We start from the raw sequence: 20700 nt of genomic DNA, 5'->3' as shown, positions 1-20700 counted from the left end.
TTTAAATCACCATTAAAATCAAGGATTGACATAATAAATCATATTTTCCCTGGTTTGATCTTAACTAATTGGGAGTTTTTGTGTCATTTTGAGCAGTGTTTGTACCTGAGGGATCAGTGAACCTAATGGAGAGCTGAGAATTCTGGTTTTTTCCCTTCTTTGGTGAGGGAATAAACCCCAAAGTGGTTGATTGGATTCCCTCAAGGGAATTGCAGACAACACAGTGACACTCTCCCTTTTTAATCTTAAAAACAGGGTGGCCCTTGAGTTATTTTGTCACAACAGAAGATTTTTGAGGAGATTTTTTTACATTAATAGTTTTGGGCTTCCAGTCAGGACTTCAGGCCCTTCCTGAGGCAGCAGAGGGATTTAGGCAGAGGCTGGAATAGTTGTAAAATTGTTTCTTTTTGAGCCTTTTCCTGGCCAGAAGCCCCAGGCTGCATTAATATTTCCCTCCTAATCCATCCACGTCACAAATTATCCATAGGAATGTTTCCTTGTGGTGCCTGACTGTGGCTGCTTTCCTCTGGAATTCTGTAGCAGGAATCCTGTCACTCCACAGAATCCCAGATTTCTTAGCAGGATATTTTAGATTATTCCAAGAAGTTGAGGAAGATGCTGAAGAGAAAATAAATAAAGGGAAGTGTGGGATTGTGGAGTTCTGACTGCCTGTGGTGTGGTGAAGTCCAGAATTCTCTTGGAATGGGAAATTCTCCTGGTGAAGTTGCAGAGGGAACATTGTGTGCTGTCCTTTCTCAGCCTGCAGCACCAGCACTTCCCTGAGGACCCAATTCCTTGGGAAAATCCTCTCTGGATTTTTGTCCTTGGGAAAATCCTCCCTGATGTTTCTGGAGTGGGACAGAACCTCCCGTCACCATCCTGGTGTTCCCTGGGCACCTGCAGCAGCTCTGAGCTCTCCCTGGGAGGGGATTTCAGGCTGGGATGGACCTGAATCCTTCAGGGCAGGGATCCAAAGGGGATCAGTGGTGTCACTGTCACCTCTCTGTCCTGCCCTGTCCCCACTGCACACCCCAGAGCCCCTGGCAGGGCCTGAAGGGGCTGCAGGAGAGCTGGGGAGGGACTGGGGACAAGGGATGGAGGGACAGGACACAGGGAATGGCTTTAAGCTGGAATTGGGGAGATTTAGGTGGATATTGGGCGGGAATTCCTGGCTGGGAGGGTGAGGAGGCTCTGGAATAGAATTCCCAGCTTTGCTGTGGCTGCCCCTGGATCCCTGCAGTGCCCAAGGCCAGGCTGGAGCAGCCTGGGATACTGGAATTGTCCCTGCCATGGCAGGGGTGGGATTTAAGGTCTCTTCTCCAGGCTGAACACACACAGCTCTCTGAAAAACCTCAAACCTCCTCATTATGGGCTGATTTGGGGTGGGAGGAGCTCAGGAAGTCTCTGCCCTGACCTTCTCTGCTCTCAGGGCTCCAGCGTGGTCTTGAAAACTTCCAAGAAAAAAAAACAAACTGGGAAAAAAAAAATCCCCTTGATACAGGAATGAAATCTCAGAAGGGACTGGCCAAGGCAGGGCAGCTTTGCTGAGGTAGAAACTTCAAGGCTTTGATGTTACATTTGGGATCTGTGAGTTCAGATATTGCACTTGGTCCTCATCCTCTGGAAGAACAGGAATTTTTTTATGTAAAAATCCATGGATGTAAAAGCTTCCATTTGAGGGGTGTCACTGCAGTTTGGGCTGTGCAAATATTCACATGTAGAACTGGAAAAGAAGACCAGAAGTGGTTTTTTTTTCTTTTTTTCCTTGCTTCAATGCTTTGCTGTTTTCTCCCCAAGATAAAAATGGGGATTTATTTTATTTTTTTTTAATGTATTTTAACACCAGTTAATTTGTAACACAACACACAGAGAGGGGCAGGCTGGGACTGTAGCCTTCCTCTTCTGGAAAGGGACACGTTCCCTCTGGAATTAAATATGTTATTCCCTATTTTACCAGTTCTTATTTTTCCCAATTCTTTTCTCCAAGCCCAACTCACAGGAGAGTTTATTAACTTTGGGAGATTTTCCTTGTTGCAGAGTTCACGACCTGAACAAATTGATGGGCTTGTCAGGCACGTTGCTATCAATACAAACAGAATTTAATTCTGATTTTTAACTGTTTTATGTAACACTTGAAGAGCTATTAAAGACAGCTGAGTCAATTTGGACAGGATGTGTATTTGTCTTGTAGATTATTCTGCAGATTTTGAGATGTTCCATTATTCATCAGTTGTGTTAAATGGTGTGAAAGGTGTCAGCAAAGAGTTCTGTGGGTAGAAGTGAAACTGTGCCTTGTCCTGGCCCTTCTGCTCAGGTGGTTTTGCTGGAGGGGAAAGAGAGAAAGCTCATTCCACTTGGAATATCCCAAGTGCTGGAATGAGACCTGACATCTCCTGGCAGCCTGCAGCACTGGGAATTGCCTGGAATTAACTAAATCAACTGTCCCAGTGCCAGCTCACTGGGATTGTTTCATTTCCATCCTAAATTATGGGATCAGACACATCCCAAAGTGCAGGGAGATGTTTTGGGGGAATGCTGTGGATGTTCCCATTTCTACTGCATTCACCTCTAGGATCTGTCCCATCTATTCCATATCCAGGGAATGGATGGGGTGGGATCTGTCCCATCTATTCCATATCCAAACCCTTGGGAATGTTCTGGGATAGGATCTGTCCCATCTATTCCATATTTGGGGGATGTATGGGATGGGATCTGTCCCATCAATTCCACATCCAGGGAATGTATGGAGTGGGATCTGTCCCATCTATTCCATATCCAAACCCTTGGGAATGGTTCCATATCCAAACCCTTGGGAATGTTCTGGGATAGGATCTGTCCCATCTATTCCATATTTGGGGAATGTTCTGGGGTGGGATCTGTCCCATCTATTCCATATTTGGGGAATGTATGGGATGGGATCTGTCCCATCAATTTCTTATCCTGGAGAATGGATTGGATGGGACCTGCCCCTTCTATTCCATATCCAAACTCTTAGGAATGTTCTGGGATAGGATCTGTCCCTTCTATTCCATATCCAAACCCTTGGGAATGTTCTGGGGTGGGATTTGTCCCTTCTATTCCATATTTGGGGAATGTACTGAATAGGATCTGTCCCTTCTATTCCATATCCAAACCCTTGGGAATGGTTCCATATCCAAACCCTTGGGAATGTTCTGGGATAGGATCTGTCCCTTCTATTCCATATCCAAACCCTTGGGAATGTTCTGGGATAGGATCTGTCCCATCTATTCCATATCCAAACCCTTGGGAGTGTTCTGGGATAGGATCTGTCCCATCTATTCCATATCCAAACCCTTGGGAATGTTCTGGGATGGGATCTGTCCCATCTATTCCATATCCAAACCCTTGGGAATGTTCTGGGATAGGATCTGTCCCATCTATTCCATATCCCATATATCCTACATATTGGAAATCTATTGAATGTGATCTTCTGTTTGGTTGTTGCTGCAAGTGTCCCTCACCCTGGGAAGTCCTGTCTTTGCTGAGATTCCTGAAAATCCCCCTGGAATAAAACAATGGCATTCCTGCAGTGCTGCTGGTTTGTCCTTTTTCTCTTCCCTTCACCCCTCAGCTCTGGGGTCTCCTCTGGGTTCCAAACCTGCTCCTGGCTGTTTCCATGCACAGCAATCCTTGGCACTGGAGTTTTCCCTCACTGTCCATGAGTTAGGAGTTCCTGGATGATTTTTGAGCTCACCCTGGACTGTTCAATATTCCTTTTGCTGATGGTGCAATTCCAGGACAATCTCAGTGTGGATTGTCAGGATCCCATAATTTTCTCTCATATTTTTCTTTCCCTGGCCGTGGATCCTGTTTTATCCTTTCATAGGTGACAATTCTTTGTTCCCAGGAGTGCCCTCGAGGTCAAAAGTGCTTTTTCCTGGGAATGTCTGAGCAGAAAATGAGGATCCACTGAAGAACAGGGATCTTTTCCCAGGAATTCCCAAGCCGGAGCTAAATCAGCCCTTGGTGCACGGAGCAGCCAGAATTCCCCATGGATTCCCACAAAATCTATTGATTTATAAACCCAGAAACTGCTTTCCAGCAGCTGAGACCTTCTCAAAACTCCTTTGTTGCATCAAAAATTACCCAGGGAAGCAGGAAACATTTTGGAAAGAGTATTTATTTATTTATTATTATTTTTTTTTACAAAGTGGGTGTTAATTTGTGTAAAAATCTCCCAATAACATTCCAATGGTTTTTAATAATGGTTATTCCTTCATTCCGTGAGGAATTTTCATTGTGGTTTGGGATTCCTTTAAAAAAATATGTCCCTAAATTGAAGGAGAACAGGGAAATAATTTTCTTTTAAACTGGGATTTACTGGCAGTGGAATCTGGGTTGTGGAAAGGGGATTTATACCTGAAGTTACATCACAGCTAAAACTTAAATAATTTTAATTTAAGAGGAGTTCTGAGATGATCTTTGCAGAATTTATTGTTTACTAAAGAAAATATTTCATCCCTCATAAATAACATAAATGACATAACTATAAATTTTATCCCTCATAAATAATATAAATAAAATAAATTCTCCTCAGGCCTTTCCAGGCCTTTAAATCTTGGAAAGGGCAGGGTCATTTCTGGAATAATTTTTTTCATCATGGAATTAAAGTTGGAAAAGATTTTTTTAAGATCATTGGACTTTGTTAATTGAATTAATTTAATTAATGATTGCAATTCTGTTAATTACCCAGCTTTATCAGCCAATCAAAACAGCAAATAAAGTCCTGATATTCAGCTCCACATCAGTAAGGCTGGACTCTGGAATTTGTTAAGATAATCTTTTGCAAATAAATATCTTTTTTTGGGTGTAGTGATTAACAAAACTTCCCCTGCTGTTGTGCAACCAGCTGCAAAAAAAAAATGTTTGTGGTGTTTCCCCACTTAATATGATTTTTTTTTTTTTTGGGAATGCAGGAGAGCTGGATTTGGGATAAGGGGACACAGGGAAAAATGGGATATTTGGCAAGAAATTCAGTGTTTATATTCTTTATTTTCCACATTTTGAGTTCATTTCTACATTAGACACTCCCACAAAAGGGAGGCAGATGTGTAAATGAAATTATTCCCTAAGAAATTCTCTTTCTTCTCACTTTGAAGAGTTTTTAATATAAAAGAATTTCAAATTAGACACAATTTTTTTTTTCAATTTCATATTTTGCTTTGCTGCATCACCAGGCTGATTTGAGAAAGAGGCAAATCCTTTAAAAAACCAAATTTTTTTTCCTTGAGGACATCATTATATATTAATTAAAACAACAATATCCACAGTGCCAAACAAGATTTGAGTTTGCAGGAGGTGACAGGAGCACCGCAGGGAAAATTCAGCTTTTCCTGCCTTGGAAATAAAACACTTCATCACTCCCTGCCTGAAAAAAAAAAGAAAATTCATTTGCCTGAATTATCCAAACAAATGAGCTTTGAATGGCTGAAATGCAAATTTCCTCCTCCAGGAGGTTAAAGAAAGGATTTTATAAAAAAAATTATAAAAGAAAAAAAGTTATAAAAAATTATAAAAAATTATAAAAGAAGGATTTTATAAAAAAAATTGTTTGTGGAGGTGATAAACATAAAGTTACCAAATTTTGGGCCAAACAGGAGCTTTGGTGTGTGACTTATTGGGGAAATATAATTTTATTTATATCAAAAATTGTGTTTTTTGGGTTTTTTTCCTCATATTTGGGTTGGAGATTAAGATTAAATTGATTTTTTTCCTTTATTCTGTAAGGAATTCTTGTTATGATTTGGGATTTATTTCAAAAATGTGTCCCTGAATTGGAGAATTGAATGGAAGAATAATTCGTCTTAAAATGGGAGTGGAATCTGGGATATCCAGATTTATATATATATTTTATATATGGGGATTTATATATATATATTATATATGGGGATTTATATATATATATTATATATGGAGATTTTTATATATATATATTTTTATATGGGGGATTTTTATATATATATTTTATATATGGGGATTTTTATATATTTATTTTTTATATGAGGATTTTTATATATTTATTTTTTATATGAGGATTTTTATATATATATTTTATATATGGGGATTTTTATATATATATTTTATATATGGAGATTTATATATATATATTATATATGGAGATTTATATATATTTTATATATGGGGATTTTTATATATATATTTTATATATGGGGATTTTTATATATATTTTTTATATATGGGGATTTTTATATATATATTTTATATATGAGGATTTTTATATATTTATTTTATATATGGGGATTTATATATATATATATTTTATATATGGGGATTTTTATATATGTATTTTATATATGGAGATTTTTATATATATATTATATATGGGGATTTTTATATATATATTTTATATATGGGGATTTTTATAAAAGAGGATTTATATATATAAGAATTTTATATACCTGGAGTTACATGACAGCTAAAGTTAAAATATTATTTACCTTGCTGCATTATTTATAAAAATAAATATTATTTATAAATATAAATTATTATTTATAAATTATTATTTATAAATATATTTTTCTGCAGTGAGTTGTTCTATATCAGCTGAATAATTTGATTTATACAGGTTCAATAGAGCAAAAATAATTTCTTTTCTTTTTTCTTTCAGCCTTCTGTTGAGTCTTCAAGCCCAGGTAAATATTTTTAATAATTTTTAAAGGTTTTTTGGCATTTTATGAGTGAAAAAACTTTCCAGGAGTTCCTTCAGCTGGTTCATTGTTGCCTCTTGAGGTTTTATTTCTTTCAGAGAAATAATTAATTGTTTCATAATGAAACCTTGGAGTCACTTCTCCCTGTCACAGCCTTAGTGTGGGGACAAGGTGTGGAAAATGGAATTTCAATTGTCAGGGGAAAAAAAAGGGGGAAAAATATGAGGAGGGTTGAGATTAAAAATCAGTAAAAAAAGGAGAAAATGTGAGCAGAGTTGGGGGTTAAAAATCAGGAGAAAAGGGAAAAATATGAATAGAATTTGGATTAAAAATCAGGGAAAAGGGAGAAAATACGAGGAGGGTTGAGATTAAAAATCAGGAGAAAAATATGAGCAGGATTGGGATTAAATATCAGGAGAAAGGGGAAAATATGAGCAGAGTTGGGGTTAAAAATCAGGAGAAAAGGGGGAAAAGATGAGCAGGGTTGGAATTAAAAATGAGGAAAAAGATGAACAGAGTTGGAACTAAAAATCAGGAGAAAAGGGGGAGAATATCAGCAGGGTTGAGATTAAAAATCAGGAGAAAAGATGGGCAGAATTGGGATTAAAAATCAGAAATTGCTGAGTGACATCTGCCAAACCTTTCCTCCCTTCATTGCTTTGTCCTTGTCACCAAATGGAACCAAAGAATTGAGGAAAAAATAAAAAACTTCAAAATAAAACCTGCATAACTGGGAAAAAAATTAGTCAATGTACAATTTGGAAAAGGCTTTTTTTTTTATTTTTTAATCTTTGCAGCTGTAAATGAGGAAGTTGCCTGAAAATAAAGGAGTTTTTATTTGCTGAGTTTTTTATTTGCTGAGTTTTTTACTTTGTGTAGAGCTCGATTGAGGCAGATTTAAGATTATTTCAAAGTAAAACAATGACAAATTGAATTTTGCAAAGATGATGTGCAGAAAGAGGGATCTGGAAAGAGGGATCTGATCCTCCTTGCCAGGATCTCAAATCCCCCTGATTTGATAAATGATAAATGATAATTTATCAAGGATAAAAGACCCAGGTGACAATAATTTGAATTTTTCCTTTTCAATTCTACCTCGCGCATCACCTAAAAAAAAAAAAACAAATTAAAAAAAACTCTGTGAGGCTGTGATAGAACTAAAAATAGAATTAAAACCTGATTTTTGGGGATGTTTTTGACCAGGAGGTTCAGCAGCATCTGACGACCATGAGTTTGACCCATCAGCTGATATGTTGGTGCACGACTTCGATGACGAGAGGACTTTAGAGGAGGAGGAGATGATGGAGGGAGAAACCAACTTCAGATCTGAAATCGAGGATCTTAACAGGGTAAGGGGGTGGCCTGAAGGAATCCACAGATTAATTCCAGAAAATGTGCAGGGTTTTATCCTTTATTGGTGGCATTTTTTGGAAAAAATCATCCTAAAACCATTAAAAATAAATAATAAATTTACCAAAATTTGGAGAGAATCAATGGTAAATAAATATTAATAATGTGGTTGGTTAGCTGCTTTTTGCATCTATGGGATTTGTATTTTAGGAGTCATATAAATGAAAATATCATTTAGATAAACTCGTGTATTCCAACTGCACCTGAGCCTGAAGGAATCCCCAAATTAATTCCAGAAAACATTCAGGGTTTTATCCTTTCTGTGTGAATTTTTTTGGAAAAAATCGTCCTAAACCCATTAAAAAATAAATAATAAATTTACCAAAAATTGGGGAAAATAAATGGTAAATAAATATTAATAATGTGGTTGGTTAGCTGCTTTTTGCATCTATGGGATTTGTATTTTAGGAGTCATATAAATGAAAATATCATTTAGATAAACTCGTGTATTCCAACTGCACCTGAGCCTGAAGGAATCCCCAAATTAATTCCAGAAAAAGTGCAGGGTTTTATCCCTTCTGTGTGGATTTTTTGGAAAAAATCGTCCTAAACCCATTAAAAAATAAATAATAAATTTACCAGAAATTGGGGAAAATAAATGGTACATAAGTATTAATAATGTGCTTGGTTAGCTGCTCTTGGATTTGCATTTTAGGAGTAATGTAAATGAAAATATCATATTCCAACTGCACCTGAGGCTGAAGGAATCCCCAAATTAATTCCAGAAAAAGTGCAGGGTTTTATCCTTTATTGGTGGAATTTTATGGAAAAAATTGTCCTAAACCCGCTAATAAATAAATAATAAATTTACCAGAAATTGGTGAAAAGAAATGGTACATCAATATTAATAATGTTCTTGGTTAGCTGCTTTTGGATTTGCATTTTAGGAGTTATATAAATGAAAATATCAAATGGCTAAACTTGTGTATTCCAACTGTACCTGAGGCTGAAGGAATCCCCAAATTAATTTCAGAAAACGTGCAGGGTTTTATCCTTTATTGGTGGAATTTTTTGGAAAAAATCGTCCTAAAGCCATTAAAAAATAAATAATAAATTTACCAAAAATCGGAGAGAATCAATGGTAAATAAATATTAATAATTTGCTTGGTTAGCTGCTTTTTACATCTCTAAGATTTGCATTTTAGAAGTCATATAAATGAAAATATCATATTCCAACTGCACCTGAGCCTGAAGGAATCCCCAAATTAATTCCAGAAAATGTGCAGGGTTTTATCCTTTATTTGTGGAATTTTTTGGAAAAAAATCGTCCTAAACCCATTAGTAAATAAATAATAAATTTACCAAAATTTGGAGAGAATCAGTGGTAAATAAATATTAATAATGTGCTTGGTTAGCTGCTTTTTGCATCTATGGGATTTGTATTTTAGGAGTCATATAAATGAAAATTTATATTTCCATATACTTTTGTATACTAAACTTGACACTCAACTTGTGTATTCCAACTGCACCTGAGCAGTGCTTGGAGATTTTTATTTGAAAACAAAAAAAAATTATAATTTTATTTTATATTGTTCTGCATTATTTTGTTTTATATGATTTTATTTTTAATTTAGTTTTTTAAAATTTTATTTTGTTTATTTTTATTTTTAATTTGAAAACAAAAACCCCTCATAATTCACATTTCTTGTGCATTTTGATACAAATATCTGTCTAATCTTGTAGAACACCCAGAAATATCTCTATATTTAAAGACAAATTATGTCCAAACCCTATTTAACATGAATGATGATGCCAATAACACTTTAAATTAATTTAGTGCATTTGATCAATATTTCCAGTGTAAATTCTAATTTCTCTTTAGTTCTGTGTTTTCTTTAGTTATTCCTCAGGCAGGAATAATAATCTTAAATGACCAAGTAGGTTCATTAGAAATGCAAATTAATTGAGATTTTCTTGGCCTCCAGGACAGATCATTAATGATTCACAGGTGAATATTTGATGTACAAATCCTCTTTAGCTCAAGTGATTCTGATTCATTTACTCCATTTAATCTTTATTTCCAGTGGAAAATGATTTTTTTTTTAAATCTGTTAATTTGCAGGTTGATACTGAATGGAAAAACATAAAGAGAAATAAATAGTTGGTGAATCTAAATGTGTTTAATGGGGATTAAATGAGGAGTGGAGCTCCACAAGTCTCTCATTGGGGTTTAAATTGAAAATGTGCTTTTTTATCTTCATATTTCATGTAATTCACCACATTACAACCCTTCAGTTTATCCTTTCATTTCCAGTGGTTGCTTCTGATTGTAGGTAAATAATAAATAATTTATATAAAATAAATAATAAATAATTTATAATATATATAATAAATAAGAAATAATGATAAATAAAAATTAAAATGAAATAGAATAAAATAAAATTAAATTAAAATGAAATAGAATAAAATAAAATTAAAGGGAAATGAAATAAAGTAACATGAAATAGGATAAAATGAAAAAAATAAAATGAAATGAAATAAAAAACAAAATAAAAATAAAATTAAATTAGATTAAAAATAAATTAAAAATGGACTTAAATAAAATAAAATGGAAATAAAATAAAATGGAAATAAAATAAAATTAAACCAAATAAAATGAAATAAAAATAAAATGAAAATAAAAATCCCCAGTTTTCACCCCTGGCCCTGTTGTTTTCACCCGGCACAACCAACCCCACTTTTGTCATTGGGATTATTGGGATTTTTCCAGAAATTACATCAGGGCAGGCCCTCAGGATAGGAAGTGTAAGGTCAGCCAAGAACTAAAAATATCTGATTATCAGCCAACATCTGCATTAAATACGGAGAAAAAAAATATTTAGAGCAAACAGAGACAAGTCCAGATAATAATCCAGATATTAAACAAAGGATTTGATGTTTTGAGAGAGAATTTTGAAATTATCCCTGAAAATTTCTGTGAGGGTTGATTGTCCTGAAGGCTGGACAATGAGGATTAAAAGGAATAAAGGAATTAATTAACAGAATTAATTAACAGAGCCAGCAATTTTTATTATTAAAATTTTATTTAAAATATTTATTAGTGATTTTTATTAATAAATAGAAGAGTTTGGGAGCTTTTGTTGTACTTGAATTAATTTGAGAATTGATAATATAAATTGAAATGTTTCCTCAGAGAGGACCAGCTTTTTAATGATTTTATAAATAAAATTTTTTTAAGGTTTTAGCAGATTTGCTTCCAGCTGGGGGATGGATTTGGAGCCAAGCAGCTTAAAATAAATGAGAAATAAAAATTCCTGCTGTTTTTATATCAAGGATCCCTCGCCCCACCCAAACTGTCAGAAAAAGGAGAAATACAAAGACACTGAGAGGAGAATTTGGGGTGGGATTTTTAAATTCCAGAATTGGGGAATTTAAACTGGAGAACAACTTCCCCTAAAAGATGGAATTCCATGTATTTACAATATACTTATATATATATATATATATATATATATAAAAGTATATTGTAAATACAAAATTTAATATAATATATTGAATTTTATATTATAAATATATATTGCCAATAAGTATATATATAATACATATATTAGAAGTATGTATAAGTATATATATTATATTTTATATATACTTTAATAAGTGTATATATATATTATATTAAAATATGGAAATATCTATTACTAATAAATATTCCAGTAAGGAATTTGTGGGTACTGAAGGTGTTTGATAAAACCAAACCTTTTTAATGAGTTTTATTGCCCTTTGGAGATCCTGTTGGGGTGGAAGATTTGCTGGAAATAAATCAAGGATTGGGAAATAAATGATCCCACATTTTCCTCAGAGCCCAAAGTTCTGTCCATCCCTTTTGGAATGACCATTCTTGATGGTGCCCGTGATCCCTGTGGTTTGATTTCTGTGACAATTCCTGTGAAATTATCCCAGTTAATTCCCAATTTTTGTTGAGGTTTGGCCCAGGAGAGCAACATGCCCATCCAGGAGATCCTGTTGGGGTAGGAGATCTGCTAGAAATAAATCAAGGATTAGGAAATAAATTATCCAGCACAAAAACCCCAAACATTCTTCTCAGCAGTCCAAAGTTCCCAATTTTGCCAACCCATCCCTTTTGGAATGACCATCCTTGGTAGTGCCAAGGTGATCTCTGTGGTTTGATCTCTGTGATAATTCCAGTGGAATTTCCTTTCTTAATTCCCAGTTTTTATCTGGATTTTGTCCTGGAAGAGTGACATGCCCATCCAGGAGATCCTGTTGGGGTGGAAGATCTGCTGTAAATAAATCAAGGATTGAGAAATAAATGATCCCACATTTTTCTCAGCAGTCCAAACTTCCCAATTTTGCCAACCCATCCCTTTTGGAATGACCATCCTTGGTGGTGCCAAGGTGATCGATCTCTATGATAATTCCAGCAGAATTACCTCTGTTAATTCCCATTTTTTTGTCTGGATTTTGTCCCAGGAGAGCGACATGCCCATCCAGGAGATCCTGTTGGGGTGGAAGATCTGCTGTAAATAAATTATCCAGCACAAAAACCCCACAATTTTTCTCAGCAGTCCAAAGTTCCCAATTTTGCCAACCCATCCCTTTTGGAATGACCATCCTTGGTGGTGCCAAGGTGATCTCTGTGCTAATTCCAGCAGAATTACCTCTGTTAATTCCCATTTTTTGTGTGGATTTTTCCCCAGGAGAGCGACATGCCCATCCAGGAGCTGCTGAGCCGCTATGGCTACGATGGCACCGTGCCCCTGCAGGAGGAGGAGGAAGAGGAAGAAGAAGAAGAGGAGGAGGAGGAAGGAGAGGAGGATGATGATGTTGATAACGATGATAACAGTGGCTGCAGTGGGGAGAACAAGGTAATTAGGTGCTCATTTGCATATGTAAATTAATTATTTGCATACCTGTGCCACTCAGTGTCCCAGGTCATGGCACAGCTAATTTGTAAAAGAGTTGATTCCAAGCCTTGCTTTGCTAATAAGGTTTGTTCTTAATTACCCATCTGCATTTCTCTTAATTGCTCCTCTCTCATCCCAAACTGAGGCAATTGAAAATCCAGGGATGCAGCTTCGTGTAAAGGAGGGGAATTGGCCTTCAGACCTTCAGCAGTGACATTTAAATGCCTGCAGGCACCAACTTCTTACTCTTGAGTAGAAAAGCTGATTATTGAAGCTGCACAAGTGTGGAGTTGGATTAAATGTGGCTCTGGGGCTTGGAAATCCTGCAAGTTTTCCAGCTTGAGCCTTTGAAATTATATTTTTCCAGCCTGGTTGGACTTGATTTAACTGAACCTAATGCTTCAAGTATCTTTGCAAAATGTTTCTGTTTGGGCTTAGAATCTTCCAACTCCTTTTTTGTGTTCTTTTCAAATAATTTTCTGATTTTAAAGAAGAGTTTTTTTCTATTTGGGATATAGAATCCTGTCATGGGCACAGCTGCTGCATCCTGAATTCCACTAAGATCCAAACCCCTTGGAATTCTCAGTGCCACAAAAGCTGAGGATGTTTCATTTCCTAATGTGGCTTTAAAAAAGATCCATTCTGAGTTTTTGGTACCTTCACCTGTTTTAGAATCCCTGGAATGGCACAGAGGGATGAGGAATCTGAGTCAGGAAGTGAAGCTCCTGGGGTTTACAAGCTGCCTTGACAGATGCTGGAGGAGATTGTTCTTTGTGGGGGTTGAACAGTTCAAAAGGAAGATCCAGAGTTAGATTGGAGCAGGAAAGGTTCAGGAGAGGGAGAGAAATTTATGTAACGTGAAGGGTGCAGGGAGAATTCTTTCAGAGAAAATTCTTGCAGGAAAATTCCCTCATGGAAGGGGCTGGAGTCTCCTGGAGGTGTCCAAGGAGCCCCTGGATGTGACACTGGGGGTGACAAGGTGGGGATGGGTCCCTGGATGAGCCTGGAGGGCTTTTCCAACCTCAATAATCCTGTGCAGGATCAAACTAAGGCCCAGATGTTCATTTTGTTGGGCTTGGTGCTGCTCCTGAAGTGTCACTTCCTTCTGTGTCACTTCTTAATCCCCTCCTAAGACAAATTCCATCCTGGAATGTTCCAGCCCTGTCCTCAGGGTTCTGCAGCAGCCGAGTGAAGGTCCTGTGCTGTCCCTGTGTCCCCTGCAGGGCCACCCTCCACAGGGACAGGGCAGAGCTGGCACCTTCCTGCCCCTCGGCAGGACTGGCCCAGTTCACACCAGTTCAGCCCAGCCCAGCACTGGGATCAGGCCCTCCCCAGTCCCATCCCAGTTTAGCCCATCCCAGCACTGGGATGAGGCCCTTCCCAGTCCATCCCAGTTCAGCACTGGGATCACACTCTCCCCAGGCCCATCCCAGCCCTGCACTGGTCTAAAATCCAGCTGTGATGGGACTGGGGAGGGCCTGATCCCAGTGCTGGGCTGGGATGGGAGTGGGATGGACTAGGGAGGGCCTGATCCCAGTCCATCCCAGTCCCATCCCGGCCCTGCACTGGGATCAGACTCTCCCCAGTCCATCCCAGTTCAGCACTGGGATCAGGCATTCCCAATCCTATCCCAGTTCAGCCCATCCCAACCTAGCACTGGGATCGGGCCTCCCCAATCCCATCCCAGTCCATCCCAGTTCAGCACTGGGATCAGACTCTTCCCCAGTCCATCCCAGTTCAGCACTGGGATCAGACTCTCCCCAGTCCATCCCAGTTCAGCACTGGGATCAGACTCTCCCCAGTCCATCCCAGTTCAGCACTGGGATCAGACTCTCCCCAGTCCATCCCAGTTCAGCACTGGGATCAGGCCTTCCCCAATCCCATCCCAGTTCAGCACTGGGATCAGGCCCTCCCCAATCCCATCCCAATTCAGCACTGGGATCAGGCATTCCCAATCCCATCCCAGTCCATCCCAGTTCCGCACTGGGATCAGGCATTCCCAATCCCATCCCAGTCCATCCCAGTTCAGCACTGGGATCAGACACTTCCCAATCCCATCCCAGTTCAGCTCATCCCTGCACTGGGATCAGGCATTCCCAATCCCATCCCAGTCCATCCCAGCCCAGCACTGGGATCAGGCCCTCCCCAGTCCATCCCAGTTGGATTTTAGACCTCTGATCTCTGAGGTGCTGCAGGCAGCTGTGGGGGTGGAATAATTGTAGGAATCATTGAAGCTTTCCCTGCTCCATCTCTGCTGAGCCCATTGAGCTGGTTTCTATTTTTAATCTGCTTTAAGCTGCACATGTAACAATGCTCTGGTGGCTGCTGGAGGTGCACAGCCCTGAGTGCACAGCCTGATGCACAAAATGGACAAACAGCAGCCTTGGATGAGCCAAAAATGGATTTTAAAAAAAAAAAAAATTCTAATTTTTATCTTCTCTGCTTGTAGTAATTCCTGTAGTTGTGGTGGTTTGTCTACAACTAAAGGAATTTATTCAAATTTAGTTTTGATTCAATGTACTGAGGCAACCCTGCTGTTCTGTTCAATTCACATGGGTTTTTATGGAAGGTACTATTTCCACCTTAAATCCCTCCTGTTATTATTGAAAATTCCCAAGAAAGGGCTTTAAAAACCAAAGTAAAATTTCAAGTAAAATGAAAGCCACGAGGACTAAAAAAAAGGCAAATATTAAGATTTCATTTGGGTTCCTATTTCAGATTTGTTACATTCTGGCTGTTCTATTGATCCGCCTAAAAACAACCTCAGAATATGTTCCCACATTAAAATGGTACTAATAAAAGAATAAAGGAATTTATTCTAATAAAGGAATTTATTTAAAGAAAGGAATTTATTCTAATTTTTGATCTTTACTCAGTGTTCTGAGCCAGCCCTGCTGTTCAGTGGATCTTTATGGATCATCTAAATCCCTCCCCTTAGGTATTATTAAATAATACCCTTAAGTATTATTAAAAATACCTAAGAAAGGTATTATTAAAAATACCTAAGAAAGGTTTTTAAAGACCAAAATAATATTTCAAGTAAAATGAAATTCAATAAAAACCACAAGGATTAAATAAAATTAAATATTTAAGTTTTATCTACTTAAAAAACAACCTCAAAATATATTCACACACTAAAAAAATCCCATTTTTGGTGGCTCAGCCTGGACAAACCACAAATTAAAAAAAAATTTTTGAGGCTCCACCTACTGATAACCCAAAACCATTGCCAAAAATCACATTTATCAGGGACAACTGAGCTGCTGCTGATTTATTTTTTTTTTTCTACTCTCTTTGATTTAATTTTGTGACAGGAGGAAACCATCAAAGATTCCTCAGGGCAGGAAGATGAAACTCAATCCTCCAACGACGAGCCAGCCCCGTCTGTGGCTTCCCAAGACCCCCAGGAGATGATTCGCCCCCGGCGCTGTAAATATTTCGATACCAGTGAGTCCAGTTTAATGTTCAGCCCAAAAAAATCCCAGCTCTGGGAAACTCAGCTCCAGTTTAATCCAGCTTTCTCTGCCAGAAATTCATGTTGTTCCTTAAAAATACTGAGTTTTGCTCTTTGTGTCGCTGCTGGTGGTGAGAATTGCGCTAAAATAAAACAAAACAAGAAAATTCTTGTTTTGGCTGCAGGTTGAAGCTGCTCTTCTGATTCTGTGGAATAATCTCTTGATTTTATAAGAAAGGATGGAATCTAAAGGGGAAATTGAAAATTTGAAGTTTTGCAGGTTGAAATTAATTGGCAAAATATTTGCCAAATGTTATTTTGTTATTTGCCAAAGCCTTGGCTCTGTGCTCATCCAGAGTCCACCTGAAGGGAAAAACCAACTGAAATCTCCTACAAATAAAACACAGATTTCCTTAAAAACAGAAAAGCAATAAAATCTGGGCAAGGCCAAAAATTATTAACCCTGAAATAATGGGGAGGGAGTGTCAAAAATAAGAAAATTTGCTTCAAGAATTCCACTTTTGATTTTGTTGCCAACATTGAACTGATCATTTTCATTCTTATTTTGTTTACAAATTGATTTTTCCATCCACTTGAACTCTGATTTCCCTGGAATCTCCCCTTTTGGGCTGATTGGGACAGCAGATATTTTATCTTTCTTCAATCAAATTTGAAATTCCTTCTGTTCTCTGAATAAATAAAAGGTTCCTCTCCATACCTTACACTTGATAATTATGAGTTATGACTTTGTAGAAATGCAGGTTTTAATTTGTAGTTTATTTAAATCCAAAATTGCCAAGGAAACTTTAAATTTAAATGGAAAAAGTCCAAAATTGCCAAGGAAACTTTAAATTTAAATTAACAACTACCAAGTGTGTAGCTGTGCAGAGGATTGCAAACATCTTCAATAAATTCCTGTTTTTAAGCAGAGAATTAACTTAATTCAAGTGTATTTGCATTAAGTTTGGAGATTTTCAGAGCTTTCATTTGTGTAGAAAAGGTCATTTAATATATTAATTTTATAAATATTTTTATAAATCGTTTTAATCCCATCCTGTAGAGAAACCAGCACCTTGTGAAAGGCATAAAGAGCTTTACATTCCAATCCTGATCCCAAATAATCTCCTGGAAGTGCTGCATCCCAGGAAGACACACTCCCAATTTTTTATTTATTTTTTAATTTATTTTTTATTATTCACACACCCACATTCTGCTGAGATCTGCCTGAAATTCCCTAAAAAAAAAAACAACAGCAGCAAAACCAGGAACTGATTAAAAAAGACTTAAAACCCACGAAAATAATCCGACAAAAATTTAGAATAAACTCAGGGATCGTTCAGAGCTGAGAGAGAAAAGAAATTTGAATTTAATAACAAAATTTAAGCACATGTTTGTTTATTTCTATCTTAATTTCTTGGTTTGTATCTCAGTCCAAATGTGGGTGGGTCATATTTTGTTTTTTTTTAATCTTATCATGAATCTTGTCCCCAAAAGTGTCCCTGGCCCTGCTGGGGGTGAGATAAGGAGGGAGGGAGGGAGGGCTGGAGCTCTGCCAGATCTGCTCTCCTGCCCTTAAATGTCTGCAAAATTCCTTCCAGATAGTGAAATAGAGGAGGAATCTGAAGAAGATGAAGATTATATCCCTTCAGAAGATTGGAAAAAGGTAAATATTCATGAATAATTAATTCATCTGTTATTAGGTTAACTCTGAGCTTTGTGGAGCACCTAAATCTTCTGCAGTTATTTTTTTTCCTTATAAATGGTAATGAGAAGTCTTTAAATCCTCTCCAAAAAAATCAATTTCTATACAGTTATTTTAAATTTTAAACCTGCTCATTGCATTTTTAGGTTTTAAAAAAGGAAGGTTTTAAGAAAAGAGGAAAAAAAAGATGTGTTTTTATTGGCAAACACACTCCCGCTAATAAAAATAAATAAATCTCAGGATTGCTTCACTTCTTCTTTTTCTTTCCCATCAGGAAATCATGGTGGGCTCCATGTTCCAAGCTGAAATTCCAGCTGGCACCTGCAAATACAAAGAGAATGAAAAAGGTGAGATTTGACCATTTATTACCAGTTTGGGATTAAGATCCAATTAGGAGAAAAAAAAGATTTGGTTGATTTCGTGTGTTTTAATAAATGAGTGACAATTAGAGCCACCATCATCAAATTACTGCTCATCCTGTACTTCAGCAGAGCTGGGGGAAAAGGAAAAAAAAAAAGATTTTATTCTTGAACCCCTTGGATTGTGATTTAGTGATCCACACACGAACTGTAACTTCTCCACTAATAAACTTCTTTTATGTAAAATAAAAACAACTCATGGAAAATTTGGATTATCACACTAAAAAGGGAAAAATACCACCAGCAGCTTTTTGGTTTTCATATTTTGTATCTCTTCAATCAGGAATAAAATTTCTGCTTTTGTGAATTTAGGGGTTTTTTGTTTATTTTTTTTCCCCTCATCCCAAGCAGAGGCTTTGGTTGGATGTTGTCAGGAAAGGCAGATCCAGCTGGGAGCAGAAAAAAAAAGGAATTTTTTCCTGTTTATTCAGCTCAGTCCTAAGAATTTGCTCCCACTGCAGGTCAATGAGAATGGATTTTCCCACTGCAGGTCAATGAGAATGGATTTTTTGGGTAGTTTTGTATAATTTAATTTTTAAATAACCACCACAAGACCTGGAGCTTTTCTGGAACCCAAATTGATGCTCCATTATCTCATTGCCCAGAGAGGTTTTGGATTCCCCTGGAATTGCCAGGCCAGGCCTTGGAGCAGCCTGTGCCAGCAGAACTCCCTCCTCCCACTGCAATCCACGGAATTGGATGATTTTTCAAGTCTTTTCACACCCAAACCATCCCAGGATTTTCTGAGGGTTCCTAAAACTCTTTTTTTTTTTCTTGAATGAGCAGCCAAACATCATGAACATCACCTTTGGAACAAAAAAAACCTCCCAGAAAACTCCTGGCAGCTGTTCCCAAAGCGTGTCCTGTTTTATTTGCAAGACATTTCATCATTTTCTTTACCACTTTTGGGGGTTTTATTTGTATTTATTTCCATTATAAAATACTTTTTCCAAGTAGAGATTAATCTTTTAACCCCCTGAGCTCTCCCTGTATCTCCCTTCCTGCTTTGCCAAAAATTCCTCTTGGAATCAGTATTCAAATTCTTTCCTTTCTCAGGTTGTTGAAGCCCACAAAAAAGTTCTGGATGGATATTTTGCTCCTTTAATAGCCAAAATTTCACTTTGTTTTATTTTTTATTATTACTACAGTCCAAAGTTTGGCTCTTCCAAAATAAAACTGGGGGACACTTTCACTTGGCTCACATTTCTCCAATAATTTCAGTTTATTGTGGCTTCCTTGTTCTCAGCCTCCTGTGAAAGCTCTGGAAAAGGTGGAAATGAAAATTCTGGATGAATTCTATAATCCAGAACTCAAATCATGCCAGGGATTTGAAGGATTCCTCTTGAAATCAATGTTCAAATTCCTTCCTTGCTGCCCTTTCTCAGGTTGTTGAACCCCACAAAAAAGTTCTGGATGGATATTTTGCTCCTTTAATAGCCAAAATTTCACTTTATTTTATTTTTTATTATTACTACAATCCAAAGTTTGGTTCTTGCAAAATAAAACTGAGGGAATATTTCACTTGGTTCACATTTCTCCAATAATTTCAGTTTATTGTGGCTTCCTTGTTCTCAGCCTCCTGTGAAAGCTCTGGAAAAGGTGGAGATGAAAATTCTGGATGAATTCTATAATCCAGAACTCAAATCATGCCAGAGATTTGAAGGATTCCTCTTGAAATCAATGTTCAAATTCCTCCCTTGCTGCCCTTTCTCAGGTTGTTGAAGTCCATAAAAAAGTTCTGGATGGATATTTTGCTCCTTTAATAGCCAAAATTTCACTTTATTTTATTTTTTATTATTACTACAGTCCAAAGTTTGGTTCTTGCAAAATAAAACTGAGGGAATATTTCACTTGGTTCACATTTCTCCAATAATTTCAGTTTATTGTGGCTTCCTTGTTCTCAGCCTCCTGTGAAAGCTCTGGAAAAGGTGGAAATGAAAATTCTGGATGAATTCTATAATCCAGAACTCAAATCATGCCAGAGATTTGAAGGCAAAGTCCAAAATTCAAGTCTAAAATCCGAATAATTTGGATTTCTCCATCCATGAGGTTCCACTTCTGTGTTTAATTAACGGCGCTCCAATGCAGACAATAAATACCTTTAGAATTATTTCATTTTATTCTAATTATTATATTTTTTTGTGTTCTCTTTGGGGTTTAT

The 20700-nt window shown here is 37.0% G+C and overlaps 1 protein-coding gene across 2 annotated transcripts in view; it reads left to right on the top strand.

Moving 5' to 3' along the window:
- Positions 1–20700, top strand: part of MIER1 (MIER1 transcriptional regulator) — a 35780-nt gene that overhangs the window by 4699 nt on the left and 10381 nt on the right. For both annotated transcript variants that reach the window (XM_083867345.1, XM_083867344.1), the window contains exons 2-7: positions 6650–6674; positions 7893–8038; positions 12758–12925; positions 16279–16411; positions 18017–18081; positions 18395–18467. In XM_083867345.1, coding sequence (XP_083723471.1) covers positions 7940–8038; positions 12758–12925; positions 16279–16411; positions 18017–18081; positions 18395–18467 — 538 coding nt within the window. In that variant the 5' untranslated portion in view covers positions 6650–6674; positions 7893–7939. The remainder of the gene's footprint in view (positions 1–6649; positions 6675–7892; positions 8039–12757; positions 12926–16278; positions 16412–18016; positions 18082–18394; positions 18468–20700) is intronic.

Source organism: Zosterops lateralis (genome assembly GCF_965231275.1).
Source record: "Zosterops lateralis genome assembly, chromosome: 9".
In the NCBI taxonomy this organism is placed as follows: domain Eukaryota; kingdom Metazoa; phylum Chordata; class Aves; order Passeriformes; family Zosteropidae; genus Zosterops; species Zosterops lateralis.
Note: the sequence above shows the minus strand (reverse complement) of the source record. Positions and strands in the feature narration are given on the sequence as shown.